This window comes from Thunnus albacares, chromosome 8, assembly GCF_914725855.1.
Source record: "Thunnus albacares chromosome 8, fThuAlb1.1, whole genome shotgun sequence".
NCBI classification, from domain to species: domain Eukaryota; kingdom Metazoa; phylum Chordata; class Actinopteri; order Scombriformes; family Scombridae; genus Thunnus; species Thunnus albacares.
Genome location: NC_058113.1, coordinates 30,218,809 through 30,245,134, shown reverse-complemented (window position 1 = coordinate 30,245,134; position 26,326 = coordinate 30,218,809). Strand labels below are relative to the sequence as shown.

General features: G+C 38.2%; 1 protein-coding gene and 2 long non-coding RNA genes across 5 annotated transcripts; 2 read left to right on the top strand and 1 right to left on the bottom strand.

Annotated features, from left to right (window-relative positions):
- Positions 1–229: 229 nt before the first annotated feature.
- On the top strand, positions 230–13,257 carry LOC122987434. The gene is made up of 3 exons (XR_006404488.1): positions 230–320; positions 12,618–12,849; positions 12,983–13,257. It is a non-coding gene; the product is annotated as an uncharacterized LOC122987434 (long non-coding RNA).
- On the top strand, positions 2,128–3,511 carry LOC122987433. Its single transcript, XR_006404487.1, has 4 exons — positions 2,128–2,199; positions 2,523–2,607; positions 2,713–2,772; positions 2,872–3,511. It is a non-coding gene; the product is annotated as an uncharacterized LOC122987433 (long non-coding RNA).
- Positions 6,814–24,707, bottom strand: LOC122987423. 3 transcript variants are annotated; one of them, XM_044359311.1, is made up of 4 exons: positions 24,186–24,706; positions 22,161–22,216; positions 21,683–22,042; positions 6,814–8,087 (listed from the first exon to the last, which is right to left on the bottom strand). In XM_044359311.1, exons 1-4 carry the CDS (start codon positions 24,212–24,214, stop codon positions 7,876–7,878), a joined length of 657 nt encoding a protein of 218 aa, XP_044215246.1. In that variant the 5' UTR covers positions 24,215–24,706; the 3' UTR covers positions 6,814–7,875. The 3 variants fall into 3 exon arrangements, 2 of the variants coding, with proteins under 2 accessions (XP_044215246.1, XP_044215245.1); XM_044359310.1 differs by lacking the exon at positions 6,814–8,087 and adding an exon at positions 20,965–21,549 and having other exon boundaries at positions 24,186–24,707; XR_006404486.1 differs by lacking the exons at positions 21,683–22,042; positions 22,161–22,216; positions 24,186–24,706 and adding an exon at positions 8,221–8,779.
- Positions 24,708–26,326: the final 1,619 nt, after the last annotated feature.

The following is a 26,326-nucleotide window of genomic DNA, read 5'->3' as shown; positions in this document are numbered from 1 at the left end:
TAGCCCAGTGGAAAACCTCAAATGTGTGAGGCTGTTCCTCTTTCTATTTAACTCGTGAAACGCTCTACTGAGTAAACTATAGTGTACACTCCCTGCCAACCTTCTGTGAGTTCCTTGCTCAGAATTAAGCAAGATACTGGTGAGTAATAGCGGACTTGTTTTCTGACAATTTTCACAGATGTATAAAAGTAAAGATAACGGTTGACACAGAGGGTAACTTTCTGTGCTTCCTGCAGCTCAACCTTTTTCGTAAAGTTCTGCAACAGTTTGCTTCTATATGTCTCAAGATTTTCTGCACTTTGCTCTGCTGTTGTCACACTGTAAGTACTTTTTAATTTACTTTTTAAAACATGAAACATGCTTTTTTTTTAAAATGATTGACATTATAATTATTGTAGGGCCTATCTGATAATTGTGAAATAAACAAAAGCTGACTGCAGTTTTATATGATTTCTGTTATAATCATAATACCACAGCTGTCTTTCAGGAGGTTCATACCGGTACTTTACCGAATATACAAGAGTAGAGTAGAGAATATCCCAACACGGTGATGTTTCACAAGTAATCCCGTCAATTCCTGGATTTTAATGAAATGTTGGATTATTTGCACAGAAACGTGAGGAAAAACTCTCGGGTAGGCTAAGGCACTTTTAATTTTACTTTTCCAATGGATGATATTTTCATGTCTCAACCCAACGATGAGCGTTAATGTTGAGAGATTTGGTGTATAAAGTACACTCTGCAGTGTATCATCGACACAGTCCTGTGCAGCTGTTTTTCTGCGAGACCCCAGGATGTGCCACTGATGTGACTCGTGTGTTTTGCAATGATGAGCTAGTCTTCAGTAACACCGACATCAGAAGTTGCACAGGCCTTCCACCACCCAATACTGTCTGCCAGCACGACGGTCGGGCATTCATTTCCAGGGATACAGATCATGTCTGTCAGTTTGAAGGGGCCAATGAATATATGAAGACCGAAAAATGTCCAGGTATTTACTTTCTAAGCACTTAAAATACTGTTCAGTGTGATTTTCTTGAAATCATTCACACCTGGCTCAGAAAACAACAGATTGCACAGATCAAGTGTGTTTACATGCACACCAGTATCCCAGCTTTGATGGTGTTTTAGGAGTTTTTATTGTATTTGCACATTAAAAACTTAATATCTAAGTTTCAGAAACCTGAATAACCCTTCAACACAATATTGAAAAACCTGAATATTCTACATTTGTACTGTGAAGGAGGTAGAGATACTGTCATGTAAACCTCTTATCCAGGTTTTTGTTCAGTCTGTCATGTGAAGTTTGTCCGTAAAACAAACAAAAGGAAGAACAACATTGTAATGATGACACATGTTGTCTGACACCTGTATACATTGTTTATTTACTCTATTATTTTGTTACCAAGACAACCAGAAACCACACAGGGTTCATACTAGTAGCAGGGATGTTGAGGAATTAAACACACACTTGCTGATACAGGGAGAGGAACGAGGTTTTTCCTGTTCAATGAGAACATTACATCCTGAATATGATCAAAGGATAAAAGCAGGATGCTAGTGTGCATGTAAACGTAATTGTTTCAAACTAGATTTGGTGCTGCATATCATGCTCGGGCTTATAATCTCTCACAGTAAAGATAGCTGTCGACTGATGAGAGGGTGCTTTATACAGTTTTAAAGTTTCTTTGTTGTCAGGGACTGATGGTTCCAGCTGAGGGCGCTGTTTGTTGCAATCATTTCTTGTTGAAGAGAAATTAAATCTCTGCCCACTGCTAAAAGTTACCAGACCATCCACATTTGAACTCTTGAAAACACTCTGCTGCCACTTTTTGCTGACTTGAAATCAGTGCACATGTCACAAAAAGCAAAACAAAACACTCTTCATGTCAAATGAAATCCTAGAGTTATATGTGTTCTCAATGAAATGTTTCTATCCAACTCGTACAGTATGTTGATTGACACTATGTAACACTTCTCTTGTTTTTTTCAACTAGACCGTAACAACATTTGTGATTTTATCAATGGTAAGCTTTTCATGCAGATACACACCTTTCATCCTGCTGCCCGCTGATGTGATTGACTATTGACTGGAGCTTTTCCTCTTTCCTCCAGCTCCTACATCAACTCCCATCTCCACCAAGGATCAACAAAATGTCAGGGAGGACCATGCAAAATGGGGACTTTGGGGAGTTTTTGGTAAGTACTGAACACCAATAAATGTGATACTTTGTCTGTCTATGTCATGTTTTTTCAACTTCTGGATAAGTTACTGTTACTGTTACCCATGTCTGCCATGAAGTGTTATTATTCAATTCTGTAAAATCTGTCTTTTTGCTACTAATCCTATTTGCTTTTACTCTGCCATCCTCTGTCTACTTGCTTTCTCTCATGGCTGAATTACTTGTCTTTCAAATGCTGCCTAAACTAAAGACAGCCAGGTGAGATCTAAATTTTATCATGGGCTGCATTTATTGTATATTTATACAATTATATTAAATGTCAACTTCTTGATTCCACAGGTTTAGCACTAATATTAGTCTTTGGTCTCACTGCATATTTCTGCTGTAAAAAGAGAAACAGAGACCGCAATCAACAGCCAACAAAGTAAGTGAAATTATGTCTTATTCATAAAATTCCTTTATTCATATTTTAAACTGTGATGTTACAGAAAAGAAACACTTTCTGCTTTTTAATATGAACTTGTTTCAGTGACTCTGGTGTGACTGAACCCCTAAGAAGCATGCAAAGCTCTGGATAAACCAGTGAGAGGTTAGTGAACATTTAGCAGGCAGCATATTCCCCACAGTACGTGCAATTGTAGATATACAGTAAGGGAACTGATTCTGGGCTGACTTTTTACACCTTCAGGGACGCTGACTGTGATCCTGGACTGACTGATGACAGCCCTCCTTCTCAACGTGTCCATGCAGCTTAAACTAAAAATTCTTCTAATCAATTCTATTATATCAATTCTAAAATTGTTTTGTTTGAGCTCTAAAGATTTTGTATTTTCATATCTTTAAGTAAACATACCATCATTCTATTGGTTGTCCTGGAGCCTATTTTAACAGCTCACACACATACTGTACTTACTGTTGTGTTATCAGCTTGACATTTAATGATTTTGCATAATTGAGAAATGAGAAATGCATATAAACATGATTTTAAACTGATGACATGTTTCAGAAGTCCGCAGCAGAAAATTATGCATTACTTCTGTTAGGGGTCCCCAGCTGTAAAACATTGATAATTACAGTTGATTTTCTGTGATTGGTGTTGGTAGTAGTTTTTACACAGCACTACCTTTCAGTTATTGAAGCTTTATAACAGTTTGTTAATAAGAAGTCAATGACTTAGTCCTCTCACTCCTTTTAGACCTCTATGGGGTGTAATTAAACCCAAATATAAGTAATGTGAACATTTAGACATCATGTACATTTCTGTCTGTGAATGACTTTTTGCCAAACAAAACGACTTTGTTCATGCATGTATAAAACGAGAAATATCACCTTATTTGTTGTAATAACAATGCTTTATGGCCATTTCTGTATTCTGTATTTTCTCACTGTCAGAAAATGTGCAAGTTTGTTGCAAACATTCAATACGTTTCTACATATTGGTTTTAATAAAGTATGAATAAAAGGGGGAAATTTGTTGCAGTTTTTATAATTTTTACTCATTCAGCAGTAGGGTCTGTACTGTGACCCCAAACATTTAGAAAGTGAAGTCAGTGTCAACAAAACAAAAGGATTAAGTGTGAAACAGGTTACCTTCTTTTTCTGTACATACCTCCACCACCAGTTACTATATATTGTCCCAAACTCACATCATGCAACCAGCTTACTTTTTTATTGTAAAAGTGGGATTTTAATTGATTTCATGTTCCAAAAAGTATCATCTTGTAAACTACATTTGTGAGATATAATAGTGATGAGAAGTTATAACATCTGGTCCACTGGTTCAGGTCTGCAGAGGGCACGTTTGAGTCACTTTTCAATGTTGTTTCCAGTGTTGTACTGAATGGCATGGTTGTATGTAAAGAGGCAGGGCAGGGACACACATTTTCAGTAAAGATTAAACTGATCTTTGTGTGTTACTGTAGCTACAGAAAGAATGTGTGTGTAAATGTGCTTTTGTGTCTACAGACAGGTGACAAATTAAAGGAAAAACTGGTCTAGGTCTGAATGCTTGACCCCTACAGTGAGGGGGTCTGGTGGCTCTGTTATGCTCTGGGGGGCATTTTGCTGGCATGGTTTGGGTCCACTTGACCCCTTAGAGGGAAGAATCACTGCTAATCAATACAAAGATGTTGTGAGTGATCACCTTTATCTTATGATGAAACATTTCTATCCTGATGGGAGTGGTCTCTTCCAGGATGTCCCCATCCATAGGACATGAGGGGTCACTGAATGGTCTGATGAGTATGAAGATGATGTGAATCATATGCTATGACCTTCACAGTCACCAGATCTCAAACCAATTGAAACCTATGAGAGATTTTGGACTGAGGTGTTAGACGGCGCTCTCCACCACCATCATCAAAACACCACATGAGGGAATATCTTTTTGAAGAATAGTGTTCATCACTCCAGAAGAGTTTCAGAGACTTGTAGAATCAATGCCAAGGTGTATTGAAGCTGTTCTGGTGACACATGGTGGCCCAACACCTTACTAAAACACTTTATGTTGGTTTTTCCTTTAATCTGTCACCCGTCTGTATGTACAGCATGTTTGTGTTTGGCTTAAACATAACATTAGATAACAATTAGGTATTTATTCATCAACATTGTAACACTTGTAACGGTGATCAAACATGAACAGGAACAGTGTGTCTAGTCTCTAGAATATCAGAAAATAATTTTGGGGGGTAAATTGAACCATTGACTCAACTTGCTCCAACATCACTGGCACGTTTTACCCCACAACCTTCATTTTGACAAAACTGTTTCACACAGTGGCTCAGATCCACAATTATGCTAAGTTTATGACCTTGTTTTGTAGCTTACACTGACTTAAATCAACATGTAATAATGTCCAAAACTGATTTATTTTAATTAAGATACAAGACTGATAACTTTAGTAACATGATGAATTCACTTGACATGACAAAAATCTTTTGTTTTTGCTCTGTTTTGCTGACCACTCTCTCCATGTGCTGGAGTCCAAGATGGATTGAGTGATGTGAACTATACTTTCTTTATTTGTGGTCACATTATTACTTTTGTTTATGGTTTTCTAGATAAAGGGGGTGTCTCATTTTACCCACTGGCTCAATTTACCCCGTTCTCCCCTAACTATTAAGTCACGCTGCGAGCTGTGTGCATCATATTTATTAATTAATGAACTGTATATTTACACACAAAATGGATCACTTCATATTATATTATATTGCAAGATAGTCAGTCATTACTCTCAAATTAAGCCTTACCTGGTATTATGCAATTAAATTGTTCTCTCTGAGTTTAGACTCTAAATAGACAGTGACTTTTGTTAATTCTGTGTGTTTGTATGTTTTTTTGTGTCTTTCTAAGCTGGTGAATGGAGGAGAGTGTAAGTGAGAGAATGAGACAGAGACAGAAGCTGCGGATGTGGTCATGTTGAAATATAAAGGTAAAGTGTGTGTTTACCTTTTTATCATCTGGATGATAGGAGCAATCCGGGGGGACCATATAATAAAGAGAGTGTTCCCAAGTTAACAGAGGGTTACATAGACTCAGACTCCTTCAGGAAGGGGTTCTCTCTATTCATTCCATTAACACTCATCTAATTATCATTTTTTCTTACGTCCAACATTGCCTGTAAAAAGTCCAAACCATCTAATCCGTTTCCAACACTCACCAGCTTCTACTATTTATTCTCTTCCCTGTTTTCCTTACCTTCAGGGAGTCATTGGATCCTGTTTTCTAAATATATTCATAACTGCTCAGAGAAATATTGCTGCCTTGACTAGCATAATCCATAAATGTGATCAGGACATGTATCACATTTATTGATAAAGTCACTTTATAATGCAGCAAATATTTGTTTAATAGGAGCTGTTTCCTCTTTATAATTACTGCACTTTTTGACAGCACTATTGACACTTTTGACAGCAGGTGGCAGTAAAGAGGCAAAACAAAATCCTATGATTTTCCCCCTAAACACACATGATTTCTTCACACTAAAATGTAGACTGGTCAACATGGAACAATATCAAACAGGTCCACCACAAATACTTTTCCCAAACTGATATAACACATTAATTATGTCTCTAGTCTCTACTTGCATGTACACAGTCCTTTCTATTGCTCTGACTGTGTGTTGTAGAGCTCTGGTCAGGGTGGACAGAGAGCAGTTGCTGGCTGAAAACAGCAAGATCCTGCAGCAACAGCCAGGACCCAAACAGCAAGGTCCCCAGTCACCTCCTGAACCTCACATGGAGGCTCTCTCCCTCCCCAGCCACAGAGGACTGTCCCCCATGTCTGCTCCTACCACCAACTCCCCTCCATCATCTGTCTCTCAGCTCCCTCTTCACCCTCCCACAGTCGGCTGCCTGCACACACTCCCCTGTCAAAGTATTAACATAGACAGTAAAGTTATAGATGTTTTTTATATTCCACCCTTGCATTACAGGGAATTACAGCACTGATTTCTTGCATTTATTTCACTCTTTTGTTGAATCACACAATGTCATTTTATTCAAAAAAGCTTTTGAAATGACATGAAACAGGGATTTTACCTGAAATGTCTGAAATGAAACAGATAGTTGACAACATACAGTATTTCTAATTCATCTATTTTTAAAAAAAATACCTTTCAAAAAGGTCCAGTAGGTGGCAGTATTGTGTTAAAAACAAAATTAACACCTCCTGTCTGCAATGACTTTATTATATACTGTCAATGATTGTACACATATAAAACTTGCATTTCTGATAAAAGGATGTGTGTCTACAATTTCTTTATATAGTAATCTAACATAAATACATTCATTTCTTGTTTGTTTTTTAATGTTTTGGATCCTCTTTTTTTCAATGTGTCTGTGCAGGTCAGTATCCAAGCAGATTTGTCAACAAGAAACTTACTTTTCCACTGTAAACACTAAAAAAAATCTATAATGGTTACATTTTACAATTCACCACCAGTGATGTTTTATGGATGACACTTAGTGTGCACAAAGTCTGATATAATTTGTTTACAAATAAAAAAACAGAAGATATTGTGAGATTCATGAATGGGTGAATTTGGACTATTAACTTCTACACTGTGATTCAAAGGTATTTAATCTGTGGTACAAGGAGTAAACTGCTTTGCCTGACACTATTCATTTACAGCTTGGAACACATTTGAAGTCATTTTCAGTCCATCCACAAAGCACTTTCATCAGTGTTGTAGTTTGAGATATTAAAAAGAGAAATTGCTGGTTTCTGTTATTCTAAGCAAATATCACAGATAAAACACATAACAGCAGCAGATCTCTGTGATACATCTGTTATGTTTCAATGAGTCTAAAGGTGTAAATGAGCACACAGCTGTAACCTGCAGCCAGGTGAGGATCTCTAAACAAGATGAGCTGACTTCCAGTGAAGAGCTTCCTCTGCTGGTCTTTATCCTTAATACCAGTGTTTCCAGTTCAAAGGTTTTCTCTCAAACATACATGTGAAAGACTGATAATCAATAACAGACAGTAAATAAGAGCTCACTGTAACAGACAGGATTAAAAACAGCAACAGTGAATCTCAGTTTCAATTACACATTACAATAAAACAACAAAGATCAATGTTGAGAAGTTAGTTTTTACAATTTGTAAGTGCATGACGCATCAAGGTTGTTGCTATGGTTACCTGCCAGCCAATGGGAAACTAGAATGTTCTGTGTCTTTGGTATAAAATTGAATCAAACTGTTTCCTCTGATCCATCTGCTGAGCTGTAAGTTTTCTGAAATCCACCACTGGACCGAGTATAAATCTTGTTTAACAGGCAGAGAGTGAATGAATAAACAGCCAGTACAGATATAGCTGCTGCTGTCAGTCCCAGTACACAGTAGAGGCCGATCCTTTCCCGACTCGCTGTGTTTGGTGTCTCAGGTTCAGGCCAATCCCTCGCTGCTGTAAAGACACCAAACACATCTGTGTCATTCATGTGAAGAAACAACATTTCACCAAAGAAAACTAAATAACCACAACACATTAAGTTGGAACATATTTCATAGTTCTGCTGAGTTTTACTGAATCATCTTACCAGTGACATTGAGCCGGCCTTTTCCTCTGTTCCAACCATAATCTGTTCTCACTTCACACAGGTACAGACCCGAGTCATCAGTCCTGATTCTGGACACATGAAGTCTGATTCGTCCTTCTCTGAGGGCGTCTTTGTCACACTGAACTCGTCCTGCAAACTGTCCATCCTGAGACTCTGAGTCCTCAACACCCTCATATAGATGATACAGGACCAAGAGTTTAACATCAGTTAACAGTTCACAAATAATTATAAATACGGTGGAGGAACTGTCAGTTTTGGTTGTAAACATCCATTCCAGTGTGATGTTGTGGTTCTCCTCTGCCTGGTAGGAGGTCTCTGTCACGTTCAATACAAATGTTCCTGTTGAGGAGACAGAGAGGGAAAGTGAGGACCAGACAAACTAAGAACTTTAACATTTGAGCCCTTAAACTCCACCTATATATATTTAGAAATACAGCTAAGTGTTTAAAGATACAAGAGTATAAAAAGGTAATGCATGATGCCAATAATTAATACAATCTAATCAATAACTGAAGATAGAGGATCTTCCCAACTGTCATCTACCAGCTTTAGGTTTATTCTGTTGTTCATCTTTATGTCAAACTGAAGGTTTAAACTAACCACAGGAGGTCAGGCTGATGAGCAGAAGGATCCTGCAGATCATCTTCTCCCTGTGAGAGGAGACAGAGGAGAGGAGTCATCAACACATGAGGTCAAAGTTCAGTCATCACACTTGTGAAAAGATAAGTCAGGTTTCATTCATGCATCACAACATGTGCTCATGTTCATCTTCCTTATTATACATGACTGAGCAAAGGACTTTTAGTCAGATCTCAGTCAGTCTACAGTTTGTTCTTCTATGAATTCAGTTCAAGTAACATGTTTTTAAAAGCCTTTCTCAGGTGTCTGTGTGCAGTAATGTAACTGTGCTACAAGATGCTGCAGGTTAAGTTGATTACAATATCTGAAGGTGCAGTTAATATTTCAGGATTCTTCGTGTGGTAGGGAGCACTAGGAAACACTTCCCCCAAACTGATGTTGAACGCAGCCCTTGTCTGTTCACTTGCCCATCCCTTCCTATCAGTCAGGTTCTGATTATTGTTGATTATTGTTTTAGCTTCCTTGCTAGTGCTCCCTGAGTCTTACCTTTGCATACCACAGTGGTAAGTGTGTGTGCGGATGCTGCACATTTATCTTTAAAAAAGAGCCTGTGTCAGAGCGGGAAAAGTGTCAATAAGTTAACACAATAAAGTTTTATTCAGTGTTGTCCATCAATTCATCATTTACCATTTATCAGAACCTGATTGATAGGAAGGGATGGGCAAGTGAACAGACAAGGGCTGCGTTCAACATCAGTTTGGGGGAAGTGTTTCCTAGTGCTCCCTACCACACGAAGAACCCTGAAATATTAACTGCACCTTCAGATATTGTAATCAACTTAACCTGCAGCATCTTGTAGCACAGTTACATTACTGCACACAGACACCTGAGAAAGGCTTTTAAAAACGTTACTTGAACTGAATTGAACTGAGCTCTTATTTACTGTCTGTTATTGATTATCAGTCTTTCACATGTATGTTTGAGAGAAAACCTTTGAACTGGAAACACTGGTATTAAGGATAAAGACCAGCAGAGGGAGCTTCACTGGAAGTCAGCTCATCTTGTTTAGAGATCCTCACCTGGCTGCAGGTTACAGCTGTGTGCTCATTTACACCTTTAGGCTCATTGAAACATAACAGATGTATCACAGAGATCTGCTGCTGTTATGTGTTTTATCTGTGATATTTGCTTTTTTTTGAGGATTTTTTTATTTGCTGACTGAGATTTTTTTGAAATAATTTATTTTTGCTCACCTTATATTCTCTCTCTCTCTCTCTCTCTCTCTCTCTCTCTATATATATATATATATATTTTACAATGTATCATCTTTTCTTATAACATCTATTTGTGTGTTTCTGTTTTGTGTGAAGATCATAAATCAAAATGTTGTGGCCCTTTCTTGCCAATAAAGATTCAGACAGTCTGGTTCAGAGCAGTGCCTCACATGAACTCTTACTACAGATTCTGTGTTGTAATTAAGTATATGAAATATATACAATATAACATGTACAAATACATAACAGTAAAGCATACTTAGAGTAACAACATGCAAAAAATTATATGTGATTAGTTGTAACTTGGTTAAAACATACAGAGGTGCTAGTAGAGAACACAAGTTTGTAGAGTGTTTGGTTCATTTCAGACTTGTTTGAGGTTTGAACATCACAACTCATTGTTCACTGGGTTGGATTACCTATCAGGATGGACACACACAAGAGTCAAACTTTCTCTCATAAAAATAGGGATTTATTGACAATATGTACACATTATAAACTGTACATGAGGAAAGGCAATGCATTGTTAAATTAGATTTTGGAAACCTTACACCCTAAATAGATGAGAAATATTATTTGACAAGAGCTTGGAACTCCTAATTAGCACAATAAGTCCTCATTAAGGATGACTGTCAGATGGTTGTGTGATGTGACCTTTGCATTTGCTGCAGGTTAAGTTGATTACAATATCTGAAGGTGCAGTTAATATTTCACGGTTCTTCGTGTGGTAGGGAGCACTAGGAAACACTTCTCCCAAACTGATCTTGAACGCAGCCCTTGTCTGTTCACTTGCCCATCCCTTCCTATCAATCAGGTTCTGATTATTGTTGATCATTGTTTTAGCTTCCTTGCTAGTGCTCCCTGAGTCTTACATTTACGTACTAAACTGAAACTAAACTGTTTCTCTTTCTTTCAACACCACTACATCCTGCAATTCTTCCTCACTTCTGTCTCCTCTCTCCTGATTCCTTCACTCACTCTGGAAATGTAAAAAGTCTTCCATGTAAAAATCGGAGTGAGGATGAAGCAGAACTTTAACACGTATGGTGATAATTACAGTAATTGTGGACAAACAACACACAGTGGGAATGCATAAGCAGTCAAGCTATCCAAACTATCAAACTGCATTAACATTACTGTCATGTAAAGGAACAGCACTAGATAAATGGGACGCTTAAAACAACACTAATGTCAATTTAAAAAACTTTAGCTTTACTGAAGAGTTTTCGCTGCTACTTCGTTGTGTTTTGTCAAACACATTATAATTTGATGCTGCATATTGTCTCTGCATGTGCCAGTGTATAAAGGCATTTATCATATAAAATGCAGTCAGCTTTTGTGTGTATTCACAAATATCAGGTCAATCAATTACTTCCTCCAGACTACGCCATTTATGTAACTGGCCATGTTTCAAGAGAAATAGTAGTAGGTACTTTTTGATGCAAACGAGGTAAACAAATTAGCAGTACAACAAGTTGCGTTTGCAGAATATAGTAAAGGACTTTCAGCACTTCAAGCACTTCATGCTGACATGAGGGGCGGGCCTAAATCTAAACAATTTAAGGGAAAAGTATACAAGAGACACTGCAAATCTGTCGGAGGTCTGTCTGTGTTTCTCTCCCAGCTCACTAACCTTCTCCGTGAAGCTCTGCAGCTGTTTACATCATCATGTCTCCAGATTTTCTGCACTTCTCTCTGCTGTTGTCACACTGTAAGTAGTTTTTAATTTACTTTTTTAAACGTGAAACATGCATTTTAGTGAATTGATTGACCTGATATTTGTGAATACACACAAAAGCTGACTGCATTTTATATGATAAATGCCTTTATACACTGGCACATGCAGAGACAATATGCAGCATCAAATTATAATGTGTTTGACAAAACACAACGAAGTAGCAGCGAAAACTCTTCAGTAAAGCTAAAGTTTTTTAAATTGACATTAGTGTTGTTTTAAGCGTCCCATTTATCTAGTGCTGTTCCTTTACATGACAGTAATGTTAATGCAGTTTGATAGTTTGGATAGCTTGACTGCTTATGCATTCCCACTGTGTGTTGTTTGTCCACAATTACTGTAATTATCAGCATACGTGTTAAAGTTCTGCTTCATCCTCACTCCGATTTTTACATGGAAGACTTTTTACATTTCCAGAGTGAGTGAAGGAATCAGGAGAGAGGAGCCAGAAGTGAGGAAGAATTGCAGGATGTAGTGGTGTTGAAAGAAAGAGAAACAGTTTACACCTGAATCATCTTGCAATCTTGTAGCACAGTTACATTATTGCACACAGACACCTGAGAAAGGCTTTTAAAAACATGTTACTTGAACTGAATTCATAGAAGAACAAACTGTAGACTGACTGAGATCTGACTAAAAGTCCTTTGCTCAGTCATGTAGAATAAGGAAGATGAACATGAGCACATGTTGTGATGCATGAATGAAACCTGACTTATCTTTTCACAAGTGTGATGACTGAACTTTGACCTCATGTGTTGATGACTCCTCTCCTCTGTCTCCTCTCACAGGGAGAAGATGATCTGCAGGATCCTTCTGCTCATCAGCCTGAGGGTGTTGAGGTCTCAGAGTCTCAGGATGGACAGTTTGCAGGACGAGTTCAGTGTGACAAAGACGCCCTCAGAGAAGGACGAATCAGACTTCATGTGTCCAGAATCAGGACTGATGACTCGGGTCTGTACCTGTGTGAAGTGAGAACAGATTATGGTTGGAACAGAGGAAAAGGCCGGCTCAATGTCACTGGTAAGATGATTCAGTAAAACTCAGCAGAACTATGAAATATGTTCCAACTTAATGTGTTGTGGTTATTTAGTTTTCTTTGGTGAAATGTTGTTTCTTCACATGAATGACACAGATGTGTTTGGTGTCTTTACAGCAGCGAGGGATTGGCCTGAACCTGAGACACCAAACACAGCGAGTCGGGAAAGGATCGGCCTCTACTGTGTACTGGGACTGACAGCAGCAGCTATATCTGTACTGGCTGTTTATTCATTCACTCTCTGCCTGTTAAACAAGATTTATACTCGGTCCAGTGGTGGATTTCAGAAAACTTGCAGCTCAGCAGATGGATCAGAGGAAACAGTTTGATTCACTTTTATACCAAAGACACAGAACACACAAGTTTCCCATTGGCTGTCAGGTAACCATAGCAACAACATTGATGCTTTGCGCACTTACAAACTGTAAAAACTAATTTCTCAACATTGATCTTTGTTATTTTATTGTAATGTGCATTTATTTAAATATTATTTATCTCATTGTTGTTGTTTTGTTACATATTTTATTTCTTTTTTTGGACATTTTTTGTTGTTACAATACGCCCGCAAGAGGGCATGTAAACATATGAAGCAGGAGAAGTAAGAAAAACGTAGAAGTTGTTAAGTTCAAGAAGAGCAACATTGTTGCATTGTTGAAGATTTATCTTTCTGTTTCAAGAAAGATATTTTATGAAAGACTATATTTTTGTTTCTCAAGATTTTATTTGATCAAGTGGACTCATTCCCTCTCGGTTGTGTGCAGCCAGCGAGGTTTGTTTGTTCACATGTTGTGTTGCGTCAAGCAGATGAATTTGCAGTCTGTGTGTGATGAGAATGTGTCTTTATTCTGTACAAATGTTTATTTGAACAGTTCGACGGTGGCTCATAGCGATTTATGGTGGTGATGATGAGGAGAAATAAAGCCATCTATAACTGAAGAACCGTGGTCCCGTGTATTTCCTGGAGAGAGTGATAGTGCAATTGACACTGAGATTTACTGTTTTTAATCCTGCTTGTAAACCTTTGAACTGGAAATACTGGTATTAAGGATAAAGACCAGCAGAGGGAACACTTCACTGGAAGTCAGCTCATCTTGTTAAGAGATCCTCACCTGGCTGCAGGTTACAGCTGTGTGCTCATTTACACCTTTAGACTCATTGAAACATAACAGATGTATCACAGAGATCTGCTGCTGTTATGTGTTTCATCTGTGATATTTGCTTACAATTTATGCTTCAGTGTGATCTGACTTATGATCTTGCAGATTATTTTTTTGAATATAAAATGTTACTTGTGTATTTATATGTATTGCAACATATTAAAATAATAAATTCAGATGTACAAATTGAGGAATCCACTGTTGTTTTAAGTTTTTTCCAACTTTAAGAAATTAAAGTAAATTCTCTTTATCAATACTGCAACACTTCTTTTTTTAGGATTTTTCTTTGCTGACTGAAATTTCTCAAAAATCAAATTGAACTCCTGTTTTATTGGCCCCACGAATGGAAAAGAGGTTTTAGGCAATTTTTAAAATTTAATAATGTTTCTTTTTGTTCACCTTATATTCTCTCTCTCTCTCTCTCTCTCTCTCTCTCTCTCTCTCTCTCTACATATATATAAATATATATATATATATTTACAATGTATCTTCTTTTCTTATAACATCTATTTGTGTGTTTCTGTTTTGTGTGAAGATCATAAAACAAAATGTTGTGGCCCTTTCTTGCCAATAAAGATTCAGACAGTCTGGTTCAGAGCAGTGCCTCACATGAACTCTTACTACAGATTCTGTGTTGTAATTAAGTATATGAAATATATACAATAGAACATGTACAAATACATAACAGTAAAGCATACTTAGAGTAACAACATGCAAAAAATTATATGTGATTAGTTGTAACTTGGTTAAAACATACAGAGGTGCTAGTAGAGAACACAAGTTTGTAGAGTGTTTGGTTCATTTCAGACTTGTTTGAGGTTTGAACATCACAACTCATTGTTCACTGGGTTGGATTACCTATCAGGATGGACACACACAAGAGTCAAACTTTCTCTCATAAAAATAGGGATTTATTGACAATATGTACACATTATAAACTGTACATGAGGAAAGGCAATGCATTGTTAAATTAGATTTTGGAAACCTTACACCCTAAATAGATGAGAAATATTATTTGACAAGAGCTTGGAACTCCTAATTAGCACAATAAGTCCTCATTAAGGATGACTGTCAGATGGTTGTGTTAAGATCAAGATTTCTTTTTTGTCTCAGCACTCACATACACTGAAACGAAATCTGACCTTTGCATTTGACCCATCCTCTACACTAGGAGCAGTGGGCAGCCGCAGTGCCGCGCTCAGGAACCAACTCCAGTTGTTTTGCCAGCACCAGTGGTCAGGTGAACTGACAGGAGCACACCTGGTAGCACCTGAGCCACGCAGCTCAAGCATAGCTGCAGCTGTGCATCATCTAGAGATTTGGTGTGTTGCCTATTTTTTCCCGTGTGAGGCTTTTCTCATCAAAAATAGACAGTGAAAATGATCTGTTGACAGTCATATTGACATCATACCATCAACATTACACCTCTTAACATGAACTTAATGTTTATCATGAATAGTCCAACTAGACACCCCGGTGTCCTTCATACACAACTTAAATAATTACCTTTATGTTCATTCTCTTTTTACATACATAATCAATGTGTAAGTGTCCAGCATGTCCCAACACTCACAGAAATCATAAAATCAAGGCAGGATGTGTTTTAACCATTATTAGTTTTTACAGTTTGTAATTTAAGTGCATGAAGCATCAATGTTGTTGCTATGGTTACCTGCCAGCCAATGGGAAACTAGTATGTTCTGTGTCTTTGGTATAAAGGTGAATCAAACTGTTTCCTCTGATCCATCTGCTAAACTGTCAGTTTTCTGAAATCCACCACTGGACCGAGTATAAATCTTGTTTAACAGGCAGAGAGTGAATGACTGAACAGCCAGTACAGATATAGCTGCTGCTGTCAGTCCCAGTACACAGTAGAGGCCGATCCTTTCCCGACTCGCTGTGTTTGGTCTCTCAGGTTCAGGCCGATCCCTCGCTGCTGTAAAGACACCAAACACATCTGTGTCATTCATGTGAAGAAACAACATTTCACTAAAGAAAACTAAATAACCACAACACATTAAGTTGGAACATATTTCATAGTTCTGCTGAGTTTTACTGAATCATCTTACCAGTGACATTGAGCCGGCCTTTTCCTCTGTTCCAACCATAATCTGTTCTCACTTCACACTGGTACAGACCCGAGTCATCAGTCCTGATTCTGGACACATGAAGTCTGATTCGTCCTTCTCTGAGGGCGTCTTTGTCACACTGAACTCGTCCTGCAAACTGTCCATCCTGAAACTCTGAGACCTCAACACCCTCATATAGATGATACAGGACCAAGGGTTTAACATCAGTTAACAGTTCACAATTAATTATAAGTACGGTGGAGGAACTGTCAGTTTTGGTGGTAAACATCCATTCCAGTGTGATGTTGTGGTTCTCCTCTGCCTGGTAGGAGGTCTCTGTCACGTTCAATACAAATGTTCCTGTTGAGGAGACAGAGAGGGAAAGTGAGGACCAGACAAACTAATAACTTTAACATTTGAGCCCTTAAACTCCACCTATATATATTTAGAAATACAGCTAAGTGTTTAAAGATACAAGAGTATAAAAAGGTAATGCATGATGCCAATAATTAATACAATCTAATCAATAACTGAAGATAGAGGATCTTCCCAACTGTCATCTACCAGCTTTAATAGTTCTAATGTTTTCACTGACATATTTTAAAATGGAAGTCATAAAATGTGTTTGTGAGGCTGAAGGTTTATTCTGTTGTTCATCTTTATGTCAAACTGAAGGTTTAAACTAACCACAGACACAGGAGGTCAGGCTGATGAGCAGAAGGATCCTGCAGATCATCTTCTCCCTGTGAGAGAAGACAGAGGAGAGGAGTCATCAACACATGAGGTCAAAGTTCAGTCATCACCCTTGTGAAAAGATAAGTCAGGTTTCATTCATGCATCACAACATGTGCTCATGTTCATCTTCCTTATTATACATGACTGACCAAAGGACTTTTAGTCAGATCTCAGTCAGTCTACAGTTTGTTCTTCTATGAATTCAGTTCAAGTAACATGTTTTTAAAAGCCTTTCTCAGGTGTCTGTGTGCAGTAATGTAACTGTGCTACAAGATGCTGCAGGTTAAGTTGATTACAATATCTGAAGGTGCAGTTAATATTTCAGGGTTCTTCGTGTGGTAGGGAGCACTAGGAAACACTTCCCCCAAACTGATCTTGAACGCAGCCCTTGTCTGTTCACTTGCCCATCCCTTCCTATCAATCAGGTTCTGATTATTGTTGATTGTTGATTATTGTTTTAGCTTCCTTGCTAGTGCTCCCTGAGTCTTACCTTTGCATACCACAGTGGTAAGTAGGGCCTGGACAACTATTGATTATATTGTGTATGAACAGGGCTGTACAGAGACCTTTAGAGGGGCAGGTGCTCAAACACCAAACCACCAACATAATTTACAGCATGATCTGCTGAATTATAGCAACACATATTCAAACACAATGTAACATGAAATCTTGTTCTTCTCTCATGTAGGAGACTATGATTTGCTCTGTGGCGTGTGTGTGTGTGTGTGTGTGTGTGCGTGTGCTGTTGTCACCTAATAAACATCACACAGCCAAAGGCAACATTCTCTGCAGGCTGGACGATATATATATGTTCAGACGCAAAAAACAACAACACATTTGGTCTTTGCAAACAGAAATTGTGTACGTGTTTATGTGCATATAGAGCGGAGAAGTGAGATCTGATCACAAGCAGTCACTCAAGACGCATGTCAATGCCAGGTGTAAACTGTTTCTCTTTCTCCTTAAACTTTTTCTTTTTCTTGTTTCTTTAACCACTAATTTTCTTTTCAGTCACATTTACCAGTTGTTTTATTTGATTTAATACTGTAGTTGTTGGGGGTAGGTGGACGGAGTTCCCAGCATGTGAGACATTGTGTTTACGGACATAAGTTTAGGTAAATTGTGTTCTAAATCACCACAGATGTTATCTGGTACACAGAGATTAGTGTTACTGTTCTCCACACTAACTCTACGATGTTTCTAGTAGTTAACAGTTTGCTGTTCATCTTACACCATGAATGAAGTCGTGGTCGCGGTCAGTTACTCCCCTTCAGACCATCATTATAGGACTATGAGTGAACGAATAGGTGAATATCAAGTAAAATAAAGTACACATCCCGTATAGACTTCAGCCGATCGGTCTAAGCTCGAGTCTACCGCACCCCCCCCCCCCCCAAAAAAAACCCCACTCTGATTGAAAAAGATTTACTTAAGCCTCATCCATTTTTAGTTGATAAATGCAATCAGCTTTTGTTTATTTCAAAATTATCAGATAGGCCCTACAATAACTATCATTTCAATCAATTTAGTAAAATACATGTTTCACGTTTAAAAAAGTAAATTAAAAACTACTTACAGTGTGACAACAGCAGAGCAAAGTGCGGAAAATCCGGAGACATGATGATGTAAACAGCTGCAGAAGTTCACGAAGAAGGTTGATGAGCTGTGAGAGAAACACAGACAGAGTCTTCCGACAGAAATGCAGTTTACTCTTATATAGTCACAGCCAGTCACAAGGAAATTAGTTTCACTACTGTCGAAACGGAATAAAGATCATTGTCACTCTCCAGTCCCGCCTCTCACTCATACGGAAGAAGGCGGAGAGGGGAACTCCTGCTGCAAACCTAACAGAACAATAATAACAACTCAGCAAGATGAAAATATACCTTTCTCCGCTTATCATTTTAGGTGGGTATGGTATGGGATTTAATGACAAAGCTGAGATTGTTTTTTTGTGTGTTTAGTAAATGTTATGATGATGTAAAACGGCTTTAATCCAACGCACGTGGGTTTGACGCACTATCGAACCAAACCGCATGAAAGAAATAGCGATACAAAGTTCCCTTACTTATGATCACACACACACAAACATCAAACAGCGCGTATTTAACACTTAGCACACTTTAGCACTTTATTAATAACTTGCATGTAAAATGTCGTATGCCGGTTGCACCCAAAATTGTCGTAAATTTAGAAAATATGTCCACGAGTTCCTGTACTCGGTAAACTGACAGATATTGAAAAGACGGATTATCGTGTTTATAGTGTGAATACCTGCCTAGAAATATTAGTATGTCTTGTGTGTGTTTATGGTTTGTGATCGCTGTTAACCTTTCGTTTGGTTAATATTACAGAATCGCTTTATCATCAAAATGTCATACAAAGCTAAATCTCCTACAGATTTGCAGTTTTTCTTGTACACTCTACTCTTACATAGCCTACTAACACTCACTCACACGAAATCTAGTTTAGTTTTAATGCAAACTGATGAGGTTGGATCCACTATCCCGCCCCTCATTTCAGCAAACATGTGATTACCAGAACTACTACTAAACACACTTTTCGCTTTGAAGACTACCAACCTGTTCCATTCCCAATAACGAGTACTTTTGCATGATATAAATGAACATTGTTGAAGCTTAATACAGTTATAAAGAAGCACAATGTCGACAAACACGGCTACCATGAGAGAAAGAGCAGCGATGATACACTGCAGAGTGTACTTTATACACCAAATCTCTCAATATTAATGTTCATCGTTGGGTTGAGACATGAAAATATCATCCATTGGAAAAAGTAAAATTAAAAGTTAAAAAAAATATTAAAAGGAATTGACCTGGCTGCAGGTTACAGCTGTGTGCTCATTTACACCTTTAGTCTCATTGAAACATAACAGATGTATCACAGAGATCTGCTGCTGTTATGTGTTTTATCTGTGATATTTGCTCAGAATTTATGCTTCAGTGTGATCTGACTTACGATCTTGCAGATTATTTTTTCAAATAAAAAATGTTACTTGTGTATTAATATGTATTGCCACATATTACAATAAGAAATGAAGATGTACAAATTGAGGAATCCACTGTAGTTTTAAGTTGTTTCCAACTTAAAAAAATTAAATTCTCTTTATCAGTATTGAAGCACTTTTTTTTAGGATTTTTCTTTGATTTCTCAAAAATCTAATTGAACTCCTCAATGGTCTGTTTTATTGACCCCACGAATTGAAAAGATGTTTCAGGCAATTTTGGAAATAAACTGGTTTTTATTTTTGCTCACCTCATATTCTTTCTCTCTATAGATGTATTTATTTTTTACAATGTATTTTCTTTTCTTGTAACATCTATTTGTGTGTTTCTGTTTTGTGTGAAGATCATAAAACAAAATGTTGTGGCCCTTTCTTGCCAATAAAGATTCAGACAGTCTGGTTCAGAGCAGTGCCTCACATGAACTCTTACTACAGATTCTGTGTTGTAATTAAGTATATGAAATATATACACAATAGAACATGTACAAATACATAACAGTAAAACATACTAAGAGTAACAACATGCAAAAAATTATATGTGATTAGTTGTAACTTGGTTAAAACATACAGAGGTGCTAGTAGAGAACACAAGTTTGTAGAGTGTTTGGTTCATTTCAGACTTGTTTGAGGTTTGAACATCACAACTCATTGTTCACTGGGTTGGATTACCTATCAGAATGGACACACAAAAGAGTCAAACTTTCTATCATAAAAATAGGGATTTATTTACAATATGTACACATTATAAACTGTACATGAGGAAAGGCAATGCATTGTTAAATTAGATTTTGGAAACTTTACACCCTAAATAGATGAGAAATATTATTTGACAAGAGCTTGGAACTCCTAATTAGCACAATAAGTCCTCACTAAGGATGACTGTCAGATGGTTGTGTGATGTGACCTTTGCATTTGACCCATCCTCTACACTAGGAGCAGTGGGCAGCCGCAGTGCCACGTCCAGGAACCAACTCCAGTTGTTTTGCCAGCACCAGTGGTCAGGGGAACTGACAGGAGCACACCTGGTAGCACCTGAGCCACGCAGCTCAGGCGTAGCTGCAGCTGTGCATCATCTAGAGATTTGGTGTGTTGCCTATTTTTTCCCGTGTGAGGCTTTTCTCATCAAAAATAGACAGTGAAAATGATCTGTTGACAGTCATGTTGACATCATACCATCAACATTACATCTCTTAACATGACTTAATGTTTAACATGAATAGTCCAACTAGACACCCTGGTGTCCATCATACACAACTTAAATAATTACCTTTATGTTCATTCTCTTTATACATACATAATCGATGTGTAAGTGTCCAGCATGTCCCAACACTCACAGAAAAGCATAAAATAAAGGCAGAATGTGTTTTTTCCATTATTAGTTTTTACAGTTTGTAATTTAAGTGCATGAAGCATCAATGTTGTTGCTATGGTTACCTGACAGCCAATGGGAAACTAGTATGTTCTGTTTCTTTGGTATAAAAGCAAATCAAACTGTTTCCTCTGATCCATCTGCTAAACTATAAGTTTTCTGAAATCCACCACTGGACCGAGTATAAATCTTGTTTAACAGGCAGAGAGTGAATGAATAAACAGCCAGTACAGATATAGCTGCTGCTGTCAGTCCCAGTACACAGTAGAGGCCGATCCTTTCCCGACTCGCTGTGTTTGGTCTCTCAGGTTCAGGCCAATCCCTCGCTGCTGTAAAGACACCAAACACATCTGTGTCATTCATGTGAAGAAACAACATTTCACTAAAGAAAACTAAATAACCACAACACATTAAGTTGGAACATATTTCATAGTTCTGCTGAGTTTTACTGAATCATCTTACCAGTGACATTGAGTCGGCCTTTTCCTATGTTCCAACCATAATTTGTTCTCACTTCACACTGGTACAGACCTGAGTCATCAATCCTGAGTCTGGACACATGAAGTCTGATTCGTCCTTCTCTGAGGGCGTCTTTGTCACACTGAACTCGTCCTGCAAACTGTCCATCCTGAGACTCTGAGACCTCAACACCCTCAGATAGATGATACAGGACCAAGCATTTAACATCAGTTAACAGTTGACAAATAATTATAAGTACGGTGGAGGAACTGTCAGTTTTGGTTGTAAACATCCATTCCAGTGTGATGTTGTGGTTCTCCTCTGCCTGGTAGGAGGTCTCTGTCACGTTCAATACAAATGTTCCTGTTGAGGAGACAGAGAGGGAAAGTGAGGACCAGACAAACTAAGAACTTTAACATTTGAGCCCTTAAACGTTTATTCTGTTGTTCATCTTTATGTCAAACTGAAGGTTTAAACTAACCACAGACACAGGAGGTCAGGCTGATGAGCAGAAGGATCCTGCAGATCATCTTCTCCCTGTGAGAGGAGACAGAGGAGAGGAGTCATCAACACATGAGGTCAAAGTTCAGTCATCACACTTGTGAAAAGATAAGTCAGGCTTCATTCATGCATCACAACATGTGCTCATGTTCATCTTCCTTATTATACATGACTGACCAAAGTACTTTTAGTCAGATCTCAGTCAGTCTACAGTTTGTTCTTCTATGAATTCAGTTCAAGTAACATGTTTTTAAAAGCCTTTCTCAGGTGTCTGTGTGCAGTAATGTAACTGTGCTACAAGATGCTGCAGGTTAAGTTGATTACAATATCTGAAGGTGCAGTTAATATTTCAGGGTTCTTCGTGTGGTAGGGAGCACTAGGAAACACTTCCCCCAAACTGATCTTGAACACAGCCCTTGTCTGTTCACTTGCCCATCCCTTCCTATCAATCAGGTTCTGATTATTGTTGATTGTTGATTATTGTTTTAGCTTCCTTGCTAGTGCTCCCTGAGTCTTACCTTTGCATACCACAGTGGTAAGTAGGGCCTGGACAACTATTGATTATATTGTGTATGAACAGGGCTGTACAGAGACCTTTAGAGGGGCAGGTGCTCAAACACCAAACCACCACCATAATTTACAGCATGATCTGCTGAATTATAGCAACACATATTCAAATAGAATGTAACATGAAATCTTACAACAAACCAAATCAAACTACATCATGTTCCCCACCTGATGAAATCACAAATGGTCAAGATGCTGTGACTGCATGGTGAGTATACAGCAACACCTCTAAGCTCTCCTCAGTGTAGCCTGACATCCCATTTACCAGCCTCAGACCATCAGGGTGGACATTTATTGAACACCTGAACAGTATTTCTCACTAAATATAAAGTAAATCCCACTTAAGTCTAAAATTGTCTCATATTTTTATGTCTCTTACACTTAAAAAGTGTGTGTGTGTGTGTGTGTGTGTGTGTGTGTGTGTGTGTGTGTGTGTGTGTGTGTGTGTTGTTGTCACGTAATAAACATGAAACAGCCAAAGGCAACATTCTCTGCAGGCTGGACGATATATATATGTTCAGACGCAAAAAACAACAACACATTTGGTCTTTGCAAACAGAAATTATGTACGTGTTTATTTGCATATAGAGCGGAGAAGTGAGATCTGATCACAGGCAGTCACTCAAGACGCATGTCAATGCCAGGCGTAAACTGTTTCTCTTTCTCCTTAAACTTTTTCTTTTTCTTGTTTCTTTAACCACTAATTTTCTTTTCAGACACATTTACCAGTTGTTTTATTTGATTTAATACTGTAGTTGTTGGGGGTAGGTGGACGGAGTTCCCAGCATGTGAGACATCGTGTTTACGGACATAAGTTTAGGTAAATTGTGTTCTAAATCACCACAGATGTTATCTGGTACACAGTGATTAGTGTTACTGTTCTCCACACTAACTCTACGATGTTTCTAGTATTTAACAGTTTGCTGTTATGGAATAAAGCATCTTACACCATGAGTGAAGTTGTGTGCGCGGTTAGTTACTTTCCCCAGACTACTCCTTCACTCTGAGCATCCGTGTCTGGCCGAAATGAAAACTCGGCAGGAGTGGTTTGATTGTGCACTTATGTCGAAACACGATATACTCCGACTGACAAACAGGCGATTATCCTCCCCTGCCACGCTAACGTGTTATTTAACAAATATAACATATATATACAAAAATAATGACTAACATTAGCCTCACCTTGCATTTGCTAGTATGTATAATGTAATATCTCCATAACCTTGATGATATCCATAATATCCAGATGAGTGCTATAAAAATTTCAAACCATAGTAGAGTCAAAACACACGGCTCACATGAGAGAAAAAAACAGCAATGACACACTGCTGAGTGTACTTTATACACTAAATCTCTCAATATCAAAGCTCATCATTAGCTCGAGACATGAATACATCAACCATTGAAAAAAGTAAAATTAAACGAGTCTTTTACTCACGTTTCTGTGCAAATAATCCAACCCTTCATTAAAATCCAGGAATTGACCGGAGGCCTGTACTACGAAGCAAGTTCAACATACCCTGGATATCTTTTCGTTACCTGGCTCCACTGAACTTAACATTGACCGTCCAGAAAACCAGAACTACGAAGCCGGTTATCAAGCTGCTCAGTCAACTCTGGGTTCTCCAGCTGCGAGCGCGTTCATGTGAAAGAGGCGGGGTTGTTAATCACGAGCGACGTCATCAGAGTCAGTAAAGAGAGAGTAAAGAGTGGACAAGTAGTTAATAACTGATGAGTCTTTCTGAATGAAATGTTGCATTTATGATCATAGGAGCCAGTTAACACTAGATCAGGTTGTTGTTCTGATAAAAGACAATATTTCGTTTTTATTTCCAGTTATCATCACACAGTTGTCTCATGTTATTCTGAGCTGCAGTGATGAATCAGAGTGTAAAATCATCCACACTGTCAGCTGTCACTCCGGGGATAAAAGAAACTTTATACTATTAAAATGCAGCTAAAATCATCATTATGTGAATAGTGTCGCAAACGATCTCTCTGTTTGTTAAAAGCTCTGTTTTAAAACCAGAGTGGAAATAGAAAGTCTAGAGCAATAAAATGTTTCCACTGACCTATAGAGATATATATATATTTGCTCTTTTTTACTCGTCACTTTATTGTAAACTCAGGACTTTTGTCCATGTCGAGATCTTGTAGGAATGATGACTCTTTTTTCCAGTCATCTGATTGGTCAGTGGTCAGAGTGTTGACCGGTTGTGATCCGATCCTCTGAAGTTAACCTGCTCCGGAACATTTGAGCTGTTCAGCGTCAGTTACCATGGTGATGGACCCGGTAAAAAGTGAACCAGCGTTTAAGGACTGAAAACCCAAAGTCAAACCTGAAGTTGCCTCCCTGACCCCAAATCCTGCTTCCTGCTGGTGAATGGAGGAGAGTGTAAGTGAGAGAATGAGAGACAGAAGCTGCGGATGTGGTCATGTTGAAATATAAAGGTAAAGTGTGTGTTTACCTTTTTATCATCTACAGGATGATAGGGGCAATCCGGGGGGACCATATAATAAAGAGAGTGTTCCCAAGTTACCAGAGGGTTACATAGACTCAGACTCCTTCAGGAAGTGGTTCTCTCTATTCATTCCCTTAACACTCATCTAATTTTCATTTTTTCTTACGTCCAACATTGCCTGTAAAAAGTCCAAAACCATCTAATGCGTTTCCAACACTCACCAGCTTCTACTATTTATTCTCTTCCCTGTTTTCCTTACGTTCAGGGAGTCATTGGATCCTGTTTTCTAAATATATTCATAACTGCTCAGAGAAATATTGCTGCCTTGACTAGCATAATCCATAAATGTGATCAGGACATGTATCACATTTATTGATAAAGTCACTTTATAATGCAGCAAATTATTGTTTAATAGGAGCTGTTTCCTCTTTATAATTACTGCACTTTTTGACAGAACTATTGACACTTTTGACAGCAGGTGGCAGTAAAGAGGCAAAACAAAATCCTACGATTTTCCCCCTAAACACACATGATTTCTTCACACTAAAATGTAGACTGGTCAACATGGAACAATATCAAACAGGTCCACCACAGATACTTTTCCCAAACTGATATAACACATTAATTATGTCTCTAGTCTCTACTTGCATGTACACAGTCCTTTCTATTGCTCTGACTGTGTGTTGTAGAGCTCTGGTCAGGGTGGACAGAGAGCAGTTGCTGGCTGAAAACAGCAAGATCCTGCAGCAACAGCCAGGACCCAAACAGCAAGGTCCCCAGTCACCTCCTGAACCTCACATGGAGGCTCTCTCCCTCCCCAGCCACAGAGGACTGTCCCCCATGGCTGCTCCTAACACCAACTCCCCTCCATCATCTGTCTCTCAGCTCCCTCTTCACCCTCCCACAGTCGGCTGCCTGCCTGCACACACTCCCCTGTCAAAGTATTAACATAGACAGTAAAGTTATAGATATTTTTTATATTCCACCCTTGCATTACAGGGAATTACAGCACTGATTTCTTGCATTTATTTCACTCTTTTGTTGAATCACACAATGTCATTTTATTCAAAAAAGCTTTTGAAATGACATGAAACAGGGATTTTACCTGAAATGTCTG

Excerpts from the sequence above, each read along its gene's own strand:
- LOC122987423 (XM_044359310.1), bottom strand. The coding sequence starts at position 24,214 with ATGAAGGGTTGGATTATTTGCACAGAAAC. Across the intron at positions 22,217-24,185 it reads TGGATTATTTGCACAGAAAC|GGAGAAGATGATCTGCAGGA; the intron begins GTGAGTAAAAGA and ends CTCCTCTCACAG. Across the intron at positions 22,043-22,160 it reads CCTGACCTCCTGTGTCTGTG|GAACATTTGTATTGAACGTG; the intron begins GTTAGTTTAAAC and ends TCTCCTCAACAG.